Source organism: Myripristis murdjan, chromosome 12, assembly GCF_902150065.1.
Source record: "Myripristis murdjan chromosome 12, fMyrMur1.1, whole genome shotgun sequence".
In the NCBI taxonomy this organism is placed as follows: domain Eukaryota; kingdom Metazoa; phylum Chordata; class Actinopteri; order Holocentriformes; family Holocentridae; genus Myripristis; species Myripristis murdjan.
The window spans coordinates 23,902,011-23,922,637 of record NC_043991.1 but is presented as its reverse complement, the minus strand read 5'-3'; the positions used below and the strand labels follow the sequence as shown (position 1 = coordinate 23,922,637).

The 20,627-nt window shown below is 40.3% G+C and overlaps 1 protein-coding gene across 6 annotated transcripts in view; it reads left to right on the top strand.

Annotated features, from left to right (window-relative positions):
• The window catches only part of nedd4l (NEDD4 like E3 ubiquitin protein ligase), a 59,567-nt gene extending 39,479 nt beyond the window's left edge, over positions 1–20,088 (top strand). For 3 of the 6 annotated variants that reach the window (XM_030064898.1, XM_030064899.1, XM_030064897.1), the window contains 17 exons: positions 162–338; positions 3,637–3,834; positions 4,366–4,443; positions 6,796–6,850; positions 8,061–8,119; positions 8,538–8,603; positions 9,634–9,863; positions 11,405–11,526; positions 11,895–11,965; positions 13,128–13,223; positions 13,374–13,447; positions 13,920–13,980; positions 14,222–14,281; positions 14,421–14,528; positions 16,286–16,382; positions 17,039–17,111; positions 18,026–18,128. In XM_030064898.1, the coding sequence (XP_029920758.1) occupies positions 162–338; positions 3,637–3,834; positions 4,366–4,443; positions 6,796–6,850; positions 8,061–8,119; positions 8,538–8,603; positions 9,634–9,863; positions 11,405–11,526; positions 11,895–11,965; positions 13,128–13,223; positions 13,374–13,447; positions 13,920–13,980; positions 14,222–14,281; positions 14,421–14,528; positions 16,286–16,382; positions 17,039–17,111; positions 18,026–18,128 (1,728 nt within the window). Of the gene's footprint in view, positions 1–161; positions 339–3,636; positions 3,835–4,365; positions 4,444–6,795; positions 6,851–8,060; positions 8,120–8,537; positions 8,604–9,633; positions 9,864–11,404; positions 11,527–11,894; positions 11,966–13,127; positions 13,224–13,373; positions 13,448–13,919; positions 13,981–14,221; positions 14,282–14,420; positions 14,529–16,285; positions 16,383–17,038; positions 17,112–18,025 lie in introns of all 6 variants that reach the window. The other 3 variants (XM_030064901.1, XM_030064896.1, XM_030064900.1) reach the window with 2 other exon arrangements.
• Positions 20,089–20,627: the final 539 nt, after the last annotated feature.

Sequence of the window (20,627 nt, the reverse complement as noted above, 5' to 3'; positions counted from 1 at the left end):
TGCTTGTGGGATTTTAGGAAAGCGCACAACCTTGCATCCATACCGTGCAAACAAGCATCCTGGACAGCATGGCTTGCGATGGGACAAGTTTTGTTTTGGCAACAGCATCACTCGCCTTACCCAAACTCCCTTAACCTCAAGAGTGTTGTTTTCACTGACAGCTGACTGAAGATGGAGCCAGCACCTCAGCAGCAGCATCAGGAGGGGCCTCGGCCATGGCAGCCTCCTCCACCCCCTCCACCTCCTCCTCAGCCTCCAACAACCATCTCCATGAGCCCCAGGTCCGACGACCCCGTAGCCTCAGCTCCCCTACTGTCACCCTCTCTACCCCCTTGGAGGTGAGAACCAGGCACCTGTACCGTCCCGCTCCACGATTTCCATACAGTTTCTTCTTTTCACTGTCCAAGGACCAGTTTCCTCTGTCTCCTCCCTTCCTTCATCCACCTAAATACTTTTTCTTTTCTTCACCATATCATCATTTCCAGTCCTTTCTAAAGGCGACCAAAGCATGATCCTCAAATACATCGTCTAATCCTCAGTTTTTCTATTTAACATTATCATTTTTCTTATTTTACCCCTCCCTCTCTCAGGTCAATTCTGGTCTTGATGCTGCTTCTCCTCTCTGCTCGTCATTACCATCTATATGGAAATGTTAATTCAGCCGGCCTTTTCTTCTCATCTCTCATTATCATCTCTCCATTACGAGGGTGATTTTTCTTTCCAATCACTGCTCTTTCTCTCAGCTGGCGTTGCGAATGAGCTGATGACTGAAGACTAATGCACACTGCAGTTAAATAATGATTAGTCACATGAAATGGTCTGTGTTTTACCCTGGTTTTGTGTGTCACCAGGATGATTTCACTGTGAAATGTATGCAGTCTTGGCATAATCGGCATTTCAGTCTGCAGCACAGTGTTTTTACACTGATACCCGTAACAAGAGAACACCGATCTAATAATTCCAAATTTGTGAGCTTTTACCACTGATGAATGATTTTGTTATTGCAAAATGACAGCTATATTATCACACATAACAATTCCAATAAAATTACAGTCCCAACCAAGTGATGTTTGTAATTTGCCAAAACAAGCCTTGGCATGTCCAAATCACATCTGAAAAGAGAGAGAGAGAAAAAAAAAAGTCAAACATAAACATTGACAGGCAAAGCTCTTTTTCGTGCTATTAAAAACAGAAATGTACCTCTCTGAAATGGCAAAAAAGTCAGCAACACCAAAAAACAGCAAATGCTATGACCGTCATAAAAAATTAGGCTAATTTTAAAAATATCCATTCTATATTCCTTATTACAATAACCTGGTATTGTCATATTTGCCAAGTAAGTGATCAAGCCACCTGGTCCGATGTCTAATCTATTCGGTCTGTAATTATTTATCCGGGCTTGCTGACCATGATGGCACAAATTGTATGTTGTTGATTTTCTGTTTTTGAATTAGTCACTTATGGCTCCATGACTGGATAAATACTACCTTGCCATTGGTCAAGCGCCGTGATTACTGGTCAGCGCCGAGGTGGATGATATGTTGATGACATGATGCTGTGGGTAAACGTTCATCTCTCTACACTGACAGAGGGATCAATTTGCAAGTGATATTGCATCCATACTGACCTCTTGTTAGACTCTGTGGCTTCGTTCACACAGCGGTTGAAAGTGACCTAATTCTGATTTATTTTTTTGTTGTTGTTGTTTGTTTTTGTTTTCTTTTGGGGGTTTTTTTGTGTGGGGCCCATGTGGACAGATCTCTGCCATGATCCCACATGTGCACATCTACAACAAGCACGCTCCTGAGCAACAAAAAATAGCATGGGCATCACAATCCATCATCACAATTAATGAAATACTGGTGCAGGCATTCGTTTCTTGAATACTTTGCTGTGGTGGTAGTCCGTCAGCTGTTCAGATTTAGGGCAAGAAGGGAAAAAGGGATTAGTCTGAAGCATATATTTCATATATCCTGTATATTTATTAAATTTGTCTCCCTGTAGTTGTTGTTGCTATTGCCCATATTTTGTTTTAACTGCCACTGCTGATAATGAATGAATAATGACGCTCATGTGAGCATGCTCAGTGGGGATAAAAAACTCATAAATTGATGAACTGAACTGATTTGAGTGTTCACACAGCCGCCACATCAGCAGGAATCTGATCCATATCTGATTTAGGACATATCAAGTGGCCCAAGTCAGAATTGGAAAATTTCAGATTCAGTGTGTTTTAATTGATGTTCACACTGGCATAAAACTTCAGACCTGTGTCGCATTTGATCTAGGCTACAATCAGATCTCGGCCACTTTTTACTGACTGTCTGAATGTTGCCTCAAACTACTACCAAGGAGCAGTCTGATTAGCAAGCGGAAGAATGATCCAACTACAAGATGCTTTGGTACTGTTAAACCTCTCCTTTGTGCTGCTCTTTTATCTTAAACAAGCAGGGAAGATAGATGGGCAAAGTTCCCTTTCTTTATTTTTCAAGGTTGCGTTAGATTATGCAAACACCATTTGGGAATAAAGCCCTGGGCCTCCAGTTTGGAGTCGGGATGGTGTTAAAATCTTGCATCACACAGTGATGAGGCGAGTTTAGCAGCTGTTGCACATATCAGATTTTATACACTCATCACTGTGTGTGTGTGTGTATTGGGGATGTTTATGTGAGTATTTGGGTCCTTGTCAAATGGATTTGTGTGTGTTCACGTGCTTCCATCAGTTGGCAGTTTAGAGAACTTATGAAACTTTTGATTAAGGCATTTATCCTCAGTGCAAAAGATCATTTAATTTCAATTAGAAATGGTGCAGTGTTATGAATATACAGTACAAACATGGCTAATTAAGATTAATCCTTTGTATATAAAAAAGTACAGTCTCTTGTTGTCTGCACTTGCTGCACTTAACAGCAAGGAAATGAACAGGGAAGGGCCTGTATTACCGCCAAGGGAACAGCCTGGAAGGAGGTTTAATTAAGAAGTGTGTGTGTGTGTGTGTGTATGGTAATATGACAGTGAAAAAAATGGAAGCGAAATTCTCACTCTAGATTGTTGTAATTACAAAGTCCAGAGCAGAGAGAGGATTCAAGAGGTCTGTAGATTAATTAACAGGGTCTTTTCTCATTAAAAATCAGATCAGCTAATGGACAGGGTTATAATTAGTGTTAGAAGAACAGTGTGCTGAAGGAACGCTCATTAGCCTGGACTGGTTGACTCTCCACAGTGTTGCTTTAGAAACTCTTAGATGCCAGAAAAGGACAATTTCCTGTAGATACGCAGTTCCTGGACCAGTGGCATTGTGCTGTGCTGTTTAGGTAATTGTGAATTGAGGTCCATTTTTTTTCCTGGATCTCCGTCACCCTGGTGGGGAGAACAGTTTTTACTTTGTTTTGGAAAAAAAAAAAAAAAAACAATTGGAAAATTCATGAGGATTCTAGGAAAGGCTTCGGACATGTAGAGTGGTTTCTTTGTTGTTATTGTCCCTTGTGGTTGAAGGTGCAGGTCATTACTTGCATCATACCCTGAGTCATCCATATTGGATTACTACTTTAATTTTACTTTGCCTTCTCACCTTCTCCGTTTCATCTCACAGGACCAATAATATTGCACTATATTTTTTTTCTATTTTGGCATCAGGGAGCAAACAACATCCAAGTGCGGAGGGCTGTGAAAGACACGTTTTCCAACCCCCAGTCTCCCCAGCCATCCCCCTACAGCTCCCCCAAGTCTCAGCATAAGCCCCAGCAGAGCTTCTTGCCCCCTGGCTGGGAGATGAGGATAGCCCCCAATGGGCGACCCTTCTTCATCGACCACAACAGTAGGACCACCACCTGGGTGAGCTGGCTCTCTGCGGTAGCTGGACTGTGTTCCAGTTTGTGTCTTTTAGGTTGTAGGACAAAGTTTTTGACATAAGCATAGACCTGTAATGTAATTATTTGTTTCTGTGTTTGAATGTGAACAGTTTGACCTACTGAATGGACCTTACAAAATATCCAGGGCAGTTGTTTGTGTTGATCTCCTGGAATCTTACACTGACATCTGGTGGTGTGAAAGTGAATGTTGCCCTCAGGTCCATAAGAGGATTCAGACCTCATGTGAGCAAGCACCAGCAGGCCTCTTAGGAAACCCAAATTGAATCATCTACCATTGTCAAGAAATGGTATTGATTCTAGCCTCCTTCAGACTAAGTGAACTGGGGGGATTCGATTATATTGAAAAGCGAGTGCTGCCTCCTAACCAGCTGTTATTTTTGCTTTGATTTCTTAGTCAGTTTTGTTTCTTAAACTCTTTCTTCACCTAAATTGTGTCCTCTTTACTCTCTCTGTTCCACATCTAACCGCCCTGCCTCTCTCCTTTGGTGACCAGGAGGATCCCCGGTTGAAGTATCCAGTTCATATGAGGAATAAGAACTCAATGGAGCCTGGTGACCTTGGCCCTCTTCCTGTGAGTACAGTTAACCGCAGACCAACTACATACCTAAGCTTTGGCCCACAGATCACATTACAGAAAAACTTCAGGGACCCCCTTAACAAGCTAAATACTATTGACTTGCTAACAAGCACAATCCCCAAGATCACTCTTATGAGCTGTTTATCATATTGATCTGTTTGGGTTATCTCAGCTGTGTTATATATGTACCAAGATAGATCTTTCAGTGAGGAAAAGGGTTTCACTGAACTTGTTGCACAATCAGTGATTCTTATATATTCTTATATAAATAATGTAGTTCCATTTCTTTTTAAATATACAGTTTGTTTAGTTGCTTAGTTTGATCAGTGGTCAATTTATGCTTGCTTTGAAGAGCGGGAATGCACCAGTTTTGACATTGAGAATAAAAAAAGGATAAAATATCCTGTTAGACGCTGTTAGACAGAACATGGCTTTCGTTTTCATCCTATTAGAAAAGAGGCGATAAGGAGGGAGACAGTGATTGGTGGGTGTGAATTAGTGGGGTATGGGGGCTCTGAAAATCCCTGATTTGGATCCGGCGAGTATCTATCCGCTGATAATATTGTGCACTGGAATCAGACAAAAGTCCGAACAAGTAGACCAAACCATATCTTTGATAGGTTTTGAATAACCAAAGCTTCATGGGTTTGCGCATCTCACAGGCTTGTGTGGTGTGTGCATGTGTGTGTGTTTTCTTTCTTTCTTTCCTTCTCTCCCTTTCTCTTTCTCTATTATCTCTCTCTCTCTTTTCTCTCTACATTCTTGGGGATCTTATGTACGCTACTTCTTCTACACCTGGCCATGTCTGTTTGGCAGAACCTACCAGAGGAGGTTGGTTGGTGCCTCCCTCCCTCTGCCTGCCTACCTACCTGTCTGGTCTGGTCTGGTTTGGTCAAATGCCTGCAGACAGCCTTGCACTTTTCTCTCTCTCTCTCTCTCTTTTTCTCTCTCTCTCCTTCTTTCATGACCGGCATGGATGGACTGTATCTCTCCCTTCCCTTTCATCTGTATTATCCCCCACCTCTCCTCCTCTCTCTGTGCCCCTTTCCTCGACCACAGCACCTTTTTAACATTCGGAGCCCCTGCCACCCTCCTCCTGGGAACCCTCAGACAGCACACTGTCTGTGTCTGTACCAGTGTCTGAGGCACAGATAGATGAGTCGGGTCAAGATAGTGCAACAAGGGAGACATACTGTGCATTTGACACTGGCTATAGAAAAATGGAGAGTCAAGCAGGATGGAGGGGAAGAGGAAAAGAGCGGGTGAGGGTGGGGCAGAGAGAGAGAGAGAGACAGAGAGGAAAGGAGGGAGAGATGGAGGCTTAAAGAAAAACAAAAGCAGCTGATATGTATTGTAAGAGGAAGAAACTTGCTGTATGCTGCATGTTTGTGGACTCCCTTTGCCTCCTTTTCTCTCTGGTCTCCAGTTTTGCAGTTTGCAGCATACAGTCAAAACACACACACTGCACACACACATGCACACCTTGTTTGACAGAGTGTCAGACTCAGTTCCTCTCACCACCCCTTTACTCTCAGTCTAACTTATTCAATGCCTGACTGCTGGTGCTGTATGAGTGTGTGTGGTCTGTGACACTGTACTAAGTGCTTACTGTGTCAGTGGTGGTGTACCGTCTTAAACTGGTAGTAGTACTTAACCTGTATGTTGTGGTTGTATCCCTGCCTTGCTGTTGTCTCAGTCCTGGCTCAAATAGGAGAGAAAATCCTCTGTGGTGTTTGATTGAACTACGCTACGCACTCTTAAGCTATGTTTCCATCCAGGTTTTGTGCATTTTTTTTTTTTACTTGGCAAAAGAAAATGCGGATCAGTGCGCATTTCCTTCAAACACACTATATTATGTCAGTGAATTTGAAAAGCACCCAACTATAGGCTATTATGAAATCAAAGTTGGGCTACCAAACAGTTCAGTAGCTGGAGAAAGTTGAGGATTTTCTTGGTCTTGGAAGAATGAGTCCTCACACAAGTGGACATGGCTTTGTTATATTGTAGGCACCAGCATGTTTGTTTTCAAATTGAGACGTTTTTGCTGTGTCTCTGTAAATAAACTGTTTCCATCATCCTTTATTGCACCTCAGCCAAGTGTAAAAAATGAAATTTTGCAAAGTTTTTGCAAAATTCCAGTGTTTCCATTCACGTTTTTCTGTGAATAAATTCAAATTGTGGATGGAAATGCAATTCCGGTGACAATCAGTCAAGTTCAATCGAGCATACATTTTTTAAAAAATTATAAAGTAGATGGATTTACATTACTATTTGAGCATGGCCTGGTCATTTGCCACCCAGCAGTAATTGTGTGATTTAACTGACTCCTGTCATGTTTCTTTGTAGCCTGGATGGGAGGAAAGAGTTCACACAGATGGACGCACCTTCTACATTGACCACAGTAAGGCAGCTCTGTCAATGCTTGTATTTTTTTGAGTGTCTCATTTGTCTTTTTTCTTTAATCGTTCAAATTAGTTCCCCTGCAGTGCACAGGGTCCAGCACAGCCACAAATCTCTACTCTGAGTGAAAGGAAAGCGTATCCAGACTTCATAAGATTTCTGGAGAGACATGAAATGTTGAAAAGTCTATTCCAGACAGAGAGTGTGAGGAGAGAGTTAAATTCTCAGGACAAGTCATGGAATAACATGGATTTGTGTCATTTGTCACATTCATCTCCTCCTCAGTATAAAACAAAGTAATAATAATAATAATAATAATAAAAAAACCTCTGAAACTGAAGTGTGCTTAAAATTTAGGTCAAAGACAGAAAACATCTTGTTACATCAGGTTATGGAAATTCAACATTGTAGTCTTAGCAAGTTAAGGTAAAAATCAGGGAATTTCACGTTGGACAGATAGTAGGTTGGCTTGATGTCATCCATTAAAGAACAGGTCTATCATTGTGTGGATGTTAACTGAACCCGTCTAATGGACTCAGCACACGCTGCTGAGATCCATACCTCAGCTTTTGTGCACCTGACTATGGCTCAGGTATCTGAACATTCACTGAGCATGGAAAACAATGCGTAGATACTATCACTGAAAATTCATTGTGTGAGTGCTGGACGTAATGGGGCAGTATCACTTACAAGGATGAATATTAATCAGGATAGAGAGAAATGTGAGAATATGAGAAATAGATATATATGAGAAATATGTCTAGAGAGGGTTGGTTTGACAAATGCATGGTGTTTGTAGGATTAGGCAGTAATATTGATACCAAGATATGAGACCAGATATCATCTGGGATTTTGGTTATCACAGTATTGTGATGTAACTTAAATGTTGTCTTTTCCTGATTTTTAAAGGCTGCATTACAGTTACTGCATTACATTCTCGTGTAGTAAAATACCTTCTATATCCTCACTTTGTCCACATCTCTTACTACTAAATATGGATTACACATTCCTGATTACTAATGAGCCTCCCTAATTTTCAGAATTTTCTTTTCACAAAGGTGGGAAAACATCCACAGTCTAAAATATTGTCATATTTGATTTTGTCAATATCACCCAGATCTTACTGATGCAGCGTCCACTTGAGCAGATCATTTAATAACCTTAAGTGAATCCTAATCGTGCCAAAAATAATGTGTGTTCATTTCACCCAGACACAAAGAACACCCAGTGGGAGGACCCCCGTCTGCAGAGTCCAGCTATCACAGGACCTGTGAGTAGTTTGCCCTCACCGCCCAGCTACTCTAGAGATACTCTGTCACAACTGTGCTACTACATGGAAACAACTAGTCCCTCTATTAGCACTGTAGTACTATCTGCCACACACCATCATCATCCTTAGTGTGTGTCATCACTGATGTCTTTACAGAACAAAGATAAGTCACTTTGTCTCTGCTGTTGTCACTTAACATGCCAACACCTTCATGCCACTTTGTGTGCCACTTCAGATACTGCTGTCCCTCTGTGGAAATATTTGCAAGGGCGCTTATACCGTCTGTAGTTCAGGGTTAAACATAAGGGTTAAAACTTTCACATTAAAGTCATTCTTACAGGTTTTGGCACTCGTTGCTGTCTCTGTCCTTGAACTTGCTGGTATTTGACTCGTGCATGTTGTTTGTTTCCTTGTGCAGGCTGTCCCCTACTCCAGAGAGTTCAAACAGAAATATGACTACTTCAGGAAGAAATTGAAGAAACCAGTAAGATGTGTTTTTAAATCATACTTTTCTCATTCACGCTCAGCTTTTCTTGCATTTTTTTTCTGCTAATAAGGAAACTAAAGATTTGGTGTCACTCAACACATTCTGGAAATGGCATACAAAGGCCTGGTAGAAAGTATTTTACAATTCAACATAGCTGCTTGGTGTGGCAATTTGAGTGTGAGGCATAAAAATAGGCTCTCCAAAATTGTTAATACTGCAGGGAAAGTGGTTGGGAAGCCACAACAGCAACTCTGTGAAGTGTTTGACAAAGCAGTAGTCAGGAAGGCCAGACAGATATCTGAAGATGCTTCACACCCTTTAAATTCAGAGTTTGAACTGCTCCCATCTGGCCGCAGATTCAGGGTTCCAAAGGCAGACCGGCACATTTATAAGAAATCTTTTATTCCACATGCCATACAAGCACTGAATATGATGTGACCGTCACTTATTCTTTGTGGGTTGTGACACTCTTATCCCCTGCTGCTGTTTCATTTTCATTTGCAAAAATTATTTCCTTGTCATCATACTATATGTTGTGGAGTGTCTTAATGATTTGCTTGTCGATCTGTTTGTGTGTGATTTGATGCCTTGGAGAGGCCAAAGACAAATTTCCACTAAGGTGGACAATAAAGTCAATCTAATCTAATCTAATCTAGTCTAACTGCATTCTTAATCATAATACTTGACAGTACAAAAGGTAATGCATTATTAATGCACTGTCTGGACATTTCCTGACTCAATTAGCGGCATGTTTCAGTACATTTCTTCCTAATTAACACTTCTCAGGTATGGTGTGGAATAACACGCCGCTGCTCTTGGAATCAGGTTCATAATGTGCAAAGAAAATCTCGGGTGAAGAATGAATTGCAATATACAAACTGACATTGACACTGTTCCCAATGTGCTTGAAAATAGCTGTCATCCTTTTGAATAAAATAAATCCCCTGGTAGGATTAATTTCTCTCTGATTAGCCCCGTTGGTGCATGTTTAAAATAAAATTTTCTGTGTTTCTGTGATCTTGTCCAGGCGGACATTCCCAACCGGTTTGAGATGAAGCTACACAGGAACAACATCTTCGAGGAGTCGTACCGTCGTATCATGTCCCTGAAGAGACCAGATATTCTGAAGGCACGGCTGTGGATTGAGTTTGAGTCAGAGAAGGGATTGGACTATGGCGGTGTGGCCAGAGAGTGGTTCTTCCTTTTGTCCAAGGAGATGTTCAATCCTTACTATGGGCTGTTCGAATACTCTGCCACGTAAGTTTGTCCTTGCATTCATGTGTGCTTTGAGTGAACAGAGCTGTCTCTGAAGCTAAAAGTTTATCTTGCAGCTATAGCTCTAACAATATTACAGGTAGAGGCAAAAAATTATTTGTGGCACCCCCTGTTGGCCAACATTCTTCAATTATGCCATCAGGTTTCTTCTCTGCTATGGAAGATAGGTGCACAGCTGTCTGAAGATTGCAGAGTTGAGTTAAAAAAAAAAAAATCTGCTTAGCTGCACAGTTTGTGAAGTTTGATGGTTCATTTTGGCCATTTTTACTGATTGAAGAATAACTTTTGTATCGCTTGGTCTGATAGAGTTGTGTAGAGGAATGTGTTGATGTATGTGGTGTTGGACCTTGCTGTTGAGTTTGGAGCCATGACCCATCCCTCTTTACTCATATTGTTGGTTGGGTTTTTTCCATATAGAGTAAGTACATGTTTGGGGCAGGGCCGCCTTATTCTTTCCCTTCCAGAGCAGTCATATAGCTTCCTTTTTACTTTGATTAGCATTTCCTTTTCCTCTCATTCAATCGGCCATCCTGAAAACGTACGGATGTTTTCCGCTACCAGTCTTACAGTAATGAGAGAGTCTTTCTTTTCTGTTCTACTTTCATGCTGTTCTCGGCACTGCCGTCATTAGCCAGCGGTTTTATGATTGAGATTTCCCATGCAGTGGCAGATTCTCTCTTGTGTTTGCAAAGAGGGATGAAAGTAGCAAAAATCTAATTATTAAAATGAAGCTGAAGAAGAGGCAAGGAAATTGATAAACACAGTAGTACAATTATGAAGTTAGATTTAGTAAAAAAAACATGAATTATGTGATTAAAACCCTTACCACACAGACTGATCATCACACCTACTTTTATCGTCTATTATTTAATATTTTATACAACAAATACCGATGAGAAGGTAGTGCCCAGCCTTGCTCTCCACTTGTGCTCTTCTGGTAACATACAAAGTCTTTGTATAAGTTAAGTTTTATCATTAACCATTCTTTTTAGGTCACCTTATGACAAAAGTTTTACTGAGAAAAATGAAGCATTATATAATCTAATAAATGTCAATTGGAATGTTTAAGCTGTTTTAAAATAATGATAGTGTCTCTGGGGGTTGTGCAGTGGCTGGTTGCCATGGGAAGTAGAACAAATTTAAAGATATATCCTTGCCCAGAACACTTGGTAATACTTTGTAGTACTTGGTGATTGTTATGTAACACTCACACTCAGCTAAGGAAAATAAAAGGTTGTAGTGGGTCTGTAGGAGCAGATTCAGTCAAAGGTCAAGCAGTTCATTGGGTGTCTCATGATTGGCATGTCAGCCTGTCCAGTAAACAACCAGGGCAGTGCAGGCACTGTCATTACTCCTATACTGTATACCAGTATATGAATAGAATGGTGAAGGGAAATAATCCCAGTCATACACTGCATTAATGCTTTTGCAGCAGGACATCACTGCCAGCGCTAAGTGCAAATAATGAAATAACTGAAATGAAACCAAGACAGTAAGTGTGCCTCCCTCTCTTCTCTCTCCAGAGATAACTACACTCTCCAGATCAATCCCAACTCTGGCCTGTGCAACGAAGACCACCTCTCCTACTTCAAGTTTATTGGACGGGTTGCAGGAATGGCCGTGTTTCACGGGAAACTGTTGGATGGTAAGCTGCTGCTGTGGAGTCTGCCCTGTGGTTCAAAATGTAAAGCACTGAGAACTGTTTTGAATTATTAATGTTGTAGACGTCATTTAGCAGCTATCATAAATGACTTTAAGTTTTACATGTGTGAGAACACCATGGCCTTGTACAGTGTCTTCACTATCTAGATGCTAATAGAGGTTGGTGCTATAATGGTTGTGGTTCATTGTTTTGTTCATGGAGTTGTTTGTAGTGAGATGATATACTACTCTAACTACTGGACCAGTGCTTTCTAGCATGCTGGGCCCACAGCTGTTTAAAAACATGGGAAGACATTGCATCATATTGTAGGTACCGTATTGTAATGAGTCTGTTTTTGTGTTTGTGCCCAGGTTTTTTCATTCGACCATTCTACAAAATGATGCTGGGAAAACAGATCTCTCTCAAAGACATGGAGTCTGTGGTAAGAACACCAGATCAGTAGGTGATTTATCAAATCGCTTGGGCATGTGATGGAATCTGTATTTTATGAATTTCTTACATTTCTGTTACATGAAGTCAGTCCGTCTGGGTCCAGTGCCTTGTGTATCGTTAAATTACTCCAGGCGAGTTTAATGTCAGACAGTTCAAACTATCTGGTTAATCCTCTTCCAGCTAACTTGGCTCCTCGAATGCAGGTGGCAGATTGATTTGTCAAACTTGGATGTGTTTATCTTGGATTACTGTGTGCTCCTGTTTTGAAATAAAGGGGATGTGAATAGAGTCAAAAGTAGGGTGAGCTAGCACGTGATTGGCTGCACAGCTTGTTATACTGCGATTTAGCATCAGTGACAAAACCCTGTAAAATGAGAGAGCAATTATCAACTCAACACATCAAATGAAATCAACACATAATGATTTTGCAGTAAATTAAATTAATTCTAATTTCAGTATGTTGTAATTAATAAAGGTGACTCAAAAATAACTTAAATAAAATGTCTTTCCAATATTAAACCAAGCTCATTTGCATTGGTTCTACTTTTTATATTTTAAAATCAATGTAAAATCAATGTAATCTTTTTTTCCTCAGTATTGATGAGTCAATGTAAATTTTTAGTGTACATATTTACCTTTTTGTGGAAGCTACTGGACTAAACTTGTATCATTCATACACCAAAGGACCGTGGTGTTTTAAAGTTTTGCCTTATTGCAGTAATGCCTCATTCTTTTGGCTTGTCTTAGGAAAGGTGCAGCCGTGTCTATGAATGAGTTCATGAACTGAGTAAGCCTAAAAAATCAGTCATAATCCAGCTCAAGCTGGCTCAATCGGCATGCTTTGCAAGTTTGACCTTGAGGAGCTCTTGCCTTTGTAAACACTAAAATTGAATCTTTTTTTTTTTTTTTCAAAGAACAAATAATCCCAACAAACTGAACAAGCGAACTGTTATCTATGTGCGAGAAACATGGGCCTGCTCTGATGTGCACCTTCTGTGTTACTGAAAGATACAACAGGGAAAAAATAGGACAGAGGAAAGAACCTGAACAACATAGCAAAACACGAAAATAAAAAGCAACAAACAAAGCTAATAGATGTTTTCAGTACGTTCTCTTGGTGTCTCACTCTGTTCTGGACCGTCTCCCTGCAGGACAGTGAGTACTACAACTCCCTCAAGTGGATTCTGGAGAACGACCCCACTGAGCTGGACCTGCGGTTCTGTATCGACGAGGACAACTTCGGACAGGTGCTCAGGCCTCACATCAGTCACTTAACGCTGACTAACACCCGTGTTTTTTTTAAGTGCAGCAAAATAAGTTAATGTTATGGTCCTCATAAAAACAGACTTTTCTGGAGTGTTGTGACTTTGTGATTTCGTTGTGTATCGCTTTCACAGACCTACCAGGTGGACCTAAAACCAAGTGGCTCCGACATGGTGGTCACCAACGACAACAAAAAGGAATACATCGAGTAAGAACAGCACACGTTTGTCTTTTTACCTCAGCTCCTTTTTTGCTGGACTGAGGGTCAGGCCAGTGTTAGACAACTGTGTGGATCGGCATGCTGCAGGAGAGAGAGAATGAGAATAACTGGCTATAACCAGCTAATGATATGAACAGCCAAGCTCCTACACACACATGAATTTATGCTTTGCCATGTGTCTGCAACAAGACTGCCTCGAAATGGCTGCTTTACATGAGCAATATTAATGAAACTAAGATTCGCTGAAAAAAGTGTTTTTTTTTTTTTTTTTTTTTTTTTTTTTTTTACATGTATTGCCAACTATTGACTTTGTGGTTGACACTGGCTCATCCTTTTATGTCACTGTAGCAACAGTGGTTTGTGTGTGTGTGTGTCCTTTCCATGAGAAAACTATGTTATCAAACGTTTAACAAGCGCTGTTTATCTGTACAAATCTTGATGATTTTTTTTTCTCCAATAGCCTGGTAATCCAGTGGAGGTTTGTCAATCGGGTTCAGAAGCAGATGAACGCCTTTTTGGAGGTTTGTGCAGCAATATCATTTGTCACTTGGGGGCAGTATGACCACAGACTTGCATGTGTTGATTCAGTCATAGAGTCAGAGTCAGAGTTCAGCTTTTGTACTGAATATTTACAGCTTTTGAAACTATCTGCTCAAACATTTAGTATATTCTTCTTTAAGTGTTTTGCTTGAATAGTCATTTTTTGATAATACCTACTGAGAATGATGAATTGATTTGATTTCCTTACTGTTTGACCATCAGGGCTTCACCGAGCTCATTGTCATTGATCTGATCAAGATCTTCGATGAAAACGAGCTGGAGGTATGGAGCTCACGATTCATTCTTAATGTGTTCCTTTAATCTCTGATTGCTAGTACTGTCTGAAATGGAAAGAAGCACTGCTTTTTGTACTGTACTTTTTTCATGTCCTCACCTTGACCCTCTGTCTGTCTGTGTGTAGCTGCTCATGTGTGGTCTGGGTGACGTGGATGTCAACGACTGGAGACAGCACACTGTTTATAAGAACGGCTACTGTCCCAACCACCCTGTCATCCAGTGGTTCTGGAAGGTAAGGCTGTTAGGCGTGTAAACACAACACATGCAAAAAACACACAAGCTCACACACAAATGCACATTTAGCCTGTTGTGGCATTTGTGCAATTTTTGTCTGTGTCATTTTGCCATTAAATATGTGGTATATAAAATTGTGACAACTTTGCATGATATAAGAATAAATGAGGGCTAAGGTCTCCTAAAAGACAAGACGTACCTTTATTGGCCCTTAGGAGAAGTTCAGTTCAGCACAGCAGCACAAGAGAATGTAAACATCAGAGAAAGAAATGCCTTTACATCAACAAAAGTAAGGCCTGCAGTAGTTTGAGTGATGTTATTTATCCACCTATTAGTCAGATCTTGTTCTGCAAAAAACAGCACCTTAGAAACTGCCACGGCAAATATTTGTGCTGTTGTGTAAATTTCATCAAGATGGCCCACTGGAATATTTGTCAAGCCTATTTCCAGTATTTCTTTAAAGGCTTCATGGATCCTTAGAAAATCTTAAAATGTCTCGGGGGCATACTGGTGGCTCACCATGTAGTGTTGTCCCTCTTACTACTGAGGCTAATTTAGCTGTGGCGTCCTGGGTTTGAATCTGGCCAGGGCCCTTTTGCTGCATGTCATGCCCTCTCTGTGCCCCGTCCGGCCTGTCTCCCTCCAGCCTGTCTTTAAAGGTCATTAAAGTCTCAAGTTTGTCTTTAATGTGTATTGAATTCTTAGATAAGGCCTTAAGAGCAATTGAACATATATAATTAAATTAAATGACATTTTTGTGGGTTTGCGTTTCATCAATGAAAGTGGGAATTAGGGCACACGATTCACACATGAAACCTTGGAATCTAATAGCAACTCACTGTGGGTTCCCTACATCATCAGTCAGTACTGGTCATATAAATCAAATGACTGTATTCACAAAGTTATTGAGGCAACAGCCTGTGAAAATCTCAGATGTATTTTTGTTTAGAGTCATGGTATTGTGAGACCCCTTGGTTTAGTTTCAATTAAGGACTATAGAGTAAGAAATAAGAATTGCTTTTTAACACATGCCTGTCTCTGTAAAGAGCAGAAATGGTAAAGCTTTTTTTTTAATGTGCACAAACCCTGTATATTGTATTAAAAAAAAACAAAAAAACATTCAGAACCATGTGGCAGTATGTCATGGAAACAGTATGCTGAAATGTGGAATTGATTGATCGGGCTGCCATCCTGCCTGTGACAGGTTTGCTTGCCCAGCTTTTGAAGATCAAAGTCTGTTTGGAAGAACGAGCTTGTTTGCTCTGATGAAAGCACCCATCGTAGTACTTAACCCGGTTATCAACTGTCTTGAGCTGACTTCAACACACACACACACACACACACACACACACACAAGGCAGAATATGTGCATGCACACACGCTTACACATACAAACATGCAGCGGTGTCATACGGGCTGCTGAGTGAGTGAACAGGTTCAGACAGCTTCTGTTTGTCCATACACGTTTGTTTTTTCTGTCACAGACGGAGCGTAGATCACAAAACATCTGCACGGCCTCTCTCCTTTCACTGCTGTCGTCATGGAAATGAGAGTGCATCGCATTATTTTTATTTATTATTTTTTTATTTTTATTTTTTGGGCCAGTTTTTCAGTGAAATTAACTAGGTGGCAGTGAAAATGAAGGTCATATTTGTTGAAGCAACAGGATTTTCCTCCAGGTTTACTTAGTTGAGCAGGAAATGTGAAATCCTGCTGATTGGTTGGTGACAAATTTGATCTTCTCTGTGTCCTCAGGTGGTCCTGCTGATGGACGCTGAGAAGAGAATCCGTCTTCTTCAGTTTGTCACAGGAACGTCCAGAGTTCCCATGAATGGCTTTGCCGAGCTCTATGGTATGTTTAGTCACCAATTAAATTGAACTTTCTTTTATTTACTTCGCTTAGTTTTCACAGCAAGACTATAACAGGTATGGTCACTATCATTTTCCAAGTAAAAATTCAGTTAATGGTGTTTCTATTACAGGAATTAAATACTTTTATAGTATTCACAGATACATGTATGGGATATGAATGAAATACCAGAGGAAGATAAAAATCAGTAAAACAAACAAACAAAAAAAGCAAGATCATATCACTTAAGGATAAGGGTGAAAAAAATAAAGAACAAAGAAAAGAGAGGTCATTTCATCCATATTTCATTTGAGGCTTGTTTCTACAGGCTCCAGAGAGGAAAAACAAACAGAAAAAACTTGTTATGTATCTAGAAATAATTTGGCCAGGTGCAAAAAGTACTATGCAGTATTCACCCAAATGTACTTCATTCTCTTTTCCACCATTTGAAGAGGTTTTGTATTACCATGATAAAAAATGAGATGAGATTTGTGAATCGCAGTGGTGGGCTGGTGCTCCGTCACCCTGTGGATGTTGGTCCTCTGAAAAGTCTCACAGCTGAGAGTAGGGAATGAACCCAGAGGTGATTTGTCGAAAAGCAAGTCTGTCCTCTTCATGTCAACATCCTCATCATTTCCATCGTCTCCTATCTGTCCTAGGCTCCAACGGGCCTCAGCTGTTCACCATCGAGCAGTGGGGAACGCCAGATAAGTTGCCAAGAGCTCACACATGGTATGTAGCTTGTGGACTTTTTTTTTTTTTTTAAGATTAAGATGACATCTGACTGACATTTTTTAACACAGCACAAGGATTACGTTTGCAGCACTGCATGCTGTAGCCTCTTTATTTTTCTTTCTTCATTTATTTATTGGTCAGTTAAAAACTCATCAATCATTAAACCTAGACCAAGGATGCAAATAATTGTTCAGCACACACACAAGTAGCCAAAATGTCTTAAATTTCTTTCTCTTTCAACTTTAAGCCAAAATTGATATACACTCTGGCTCAGAAACATACACATCATGCTTTTTAATTATTAAGAAAGCCAAAAGAGTTATTCTTATCGCACCACAGCCAAACACTTACAGGATTACTCCCAACAGTTTGGGCAAACTAGCCTTTTTCCATCTTACCCAGACTGACGCAAGATGTTCAATACCATTTTCACCTCTGTACGTCTTATGGGTAGCATTTTGTGTTAGCTTAGCATAAAGACTTGGAGTCTATGGGAGTCATTAGCCTACCTCTGTCAAAGTGAAAAAATAAACCATACAATAACTCAGAAGCTGTCTTATTTACATACTGTATCGTGTACTTGACACGCATCCTGGAATTTCAAAAAAAAGAAAAGAAAGAATAAGAGTCTTTTTAGGAGAAGTGAATTTGTGCTGGATCTTCCTGTACCTTCAGTCTTTACGCTAAGCTAATGCAAAATGCTACCCATAGAAACCGAACCACTGGACGTACAGAAATGCAAATAGTATCGAACATCTTGTCTCAGTCTGGGAAAGTTGGAAAAAGAGTATTTTGCCCAAAACGGTGCAGTATTCCTTTAAAAATGAGGGTTGACATTATCTATGATTTACAAAGTGGCATGCTCGGAAACCTTTTCCTCACGTGTCTGATGAAATATTTTGTCCTCCCAGTTTCAATCGCCTGGATCTGCCCACCTACGACTCATTTGAGGACCTGAGAGAGAAGCTGCTCATGGCCGTGGAGAACGCCCAGGGCTTCGAGGGGGTCGACTAAACTGTGAAACCCCCCGACTGCATCCAAACCACAGTAACAAAAGAGGAAAAAAAAAAATCAAACGAATAAATAAATAAGTAAAACATATAAATAAAGCCACAGGGATGTCAAACAAACTGCCGTTTTTTTACAGTGGCCGTAGCAGTTCTGTGCAAGCATGTTGTACTGTATGCCTGACTGTGAGCCACCTCCACTGCATGGTGGTTTGAGACTGTACAGTGACTTGTCGAGCCAATATGCCTACGTCCTTTCTCTTTTCTGTGTGAGTCGGTCACTCCTTAAAGGTGCTGGGGCAGGGCTTGGATGGGGAAAGGGGGTGGGGTTGGGGTGGGCGGGGGGGGGGTTGAGTTGCACCACAGAATGCTGAATCGTATTACTACACAGGCATGAGCGATGAATGATAAGAACTGGCCCCCCTATATGCCGTTTCTTTCCCCTCTTCCCTTATCCTGTGAAAATCTACAGTGCTGGAAAACACTAATGCATTTCAATAGCTCCTTTTATGTACACTATATAGCGCAGTATTTCAGTGCCCTTCTGTGTAAGGGTCTTAGCATGGCCTTAATCTGGCTCCTACATGCACTATTTCTCTAACATACTGCAATGGCACTATGACCACGGTTCTCTCAAACCCTTATACCAACACCAGATTACCTTAGGAATGCTAGCCAACCACAGATCAGGAACTCGGCCACACCCTTCCTTCCATAGAGCCTCATCTCTGTCGTGTGATCAGTGATCGCCACTGCAGCCTTTTTGTAGAGTAATTTTTTATCCACTGGGATGGATTGGAGGATGGGGTAGGAAGTCATCCCCACAGACGGTTTTATAGTCTTCTTTTGCCAGTCAAAAAGGAATAGGAAGTCTTTTTTTTTTTGTTTTTGTTTTTTAGTTTTGTCTTTTTAATCATTGGTATAATTCTTACAGGAAAATAGTCAACGTATTTGTACTGATGAACAATGTTGTTTACTATTTTGACAATTATGTATGATGTGTGAAGTGTAAATCTGGCTAATTTGGGAAAAGATTAATCCATATCATTTGTTACGGTGATAGAACATGTGTTGAATAAACTGGTTTTTATCGTAGTGCTATGAAAGCGGCATGAAATCGTATCTTGTGTTTGCTTTGATTACATAGTAATTGGAAGTGTAATCTCCCTCTTGGTCTCAAGGTTCGGGAAGGGAAAAGTTAAATGGGGATAGTTTCTCTGAGACGTTTGCATCACATTGATCATATTAATATTCTCATGCCTATTCCCTGTTCATAATGCTGTAAATTCTTGGAAAACATTTTAAATTTCTTTCATGATATATAAATATATGTATGTATTACATCTAACAGAAGTATTAATGATCAACAACACTAAAATGAAGCTGTGTGTGTGCGTGTGTGTGTTTGAGAGAAAAGCTGTGATTGCCACTGAATATAAAGCAGCATGTTTCTTACAAAAAAACTTTTGTTTTTTTTTTTATGTTTATGTTTTTCTCTCCTTTTTCTAACACCATTGAACCTAAAGGGCACTTTATAGATCACTCTGAGGTCATGTCGCCTGTTGTATGTCTTTTATCATTAACTTGAATGTGATTATGTTTTTTTTTTTTTTTTTTTTCCATTCAGAGCACTTACCTGGTGCAATATAAATAGTCTGTAAATCTGGGCTGCTGCTAAGGTAGAAAAAGTTAACAGATGTGAAGCAGAGACTTCACACCCTTTAGTATTCTGTTCCTCTCTTTTTGTTGTCTCTTTCTCCCCCCGCCCCCTTCCCTCGTATGGCTTCCCTCTGTGACCCACCACCCAAACAGACTCAGTATAGATTTTCTTCTTTTTTAGGGGGTTTCCTCTCTCTCTTTTTTATTAATGGCAGGAAAATATCACTTTTGTTAAAGATCCCACCACTCTACTGCAACTCTTTGTGGTTCATTTAACTTCAGTCAAATAAAAATGCAACTTCTCAAAACTGCTGTTTGAGTTTCTTGGCTTTAAACCTTGATCTGTCACACCAGAGGCAGTAGAATATCAGAAGATCCATGACAACTTATACATACAGATAAAGCCAGATTGGAAACTGGTTGTTAGGATTGTCTGTCAGTCTTATAACCACATATCCATAATGTCTCGTTACAAACTCGGCACTGAAATCACGGACTCTTTAATTGCAGCAGGATTCATCCTTTCAATACATTGGATCAAGCCAGGGTTACAAATATCCCAAAGTCCACAATTCCCCTGCACTAGAGCAGCATTCTGACCAAAATCTGTCTGATCTTGCAATCACAAAGATCTTAAATTTTATTATTGTTATTATTATTTTTATACTAACTTAATTATGTATATGTTTTATTTTTAACAGAGGCCACCAAAAAGGCAATCTTCCAAGACATCTGATGCAGGAGAGCTACACACATTACATAAAATTACACTGCAAATGTGTATAAAACCACACAAAGCTGGCATAACATACTGATAGTTAAGCTGTTCTGTTCAATTAGACTTAAA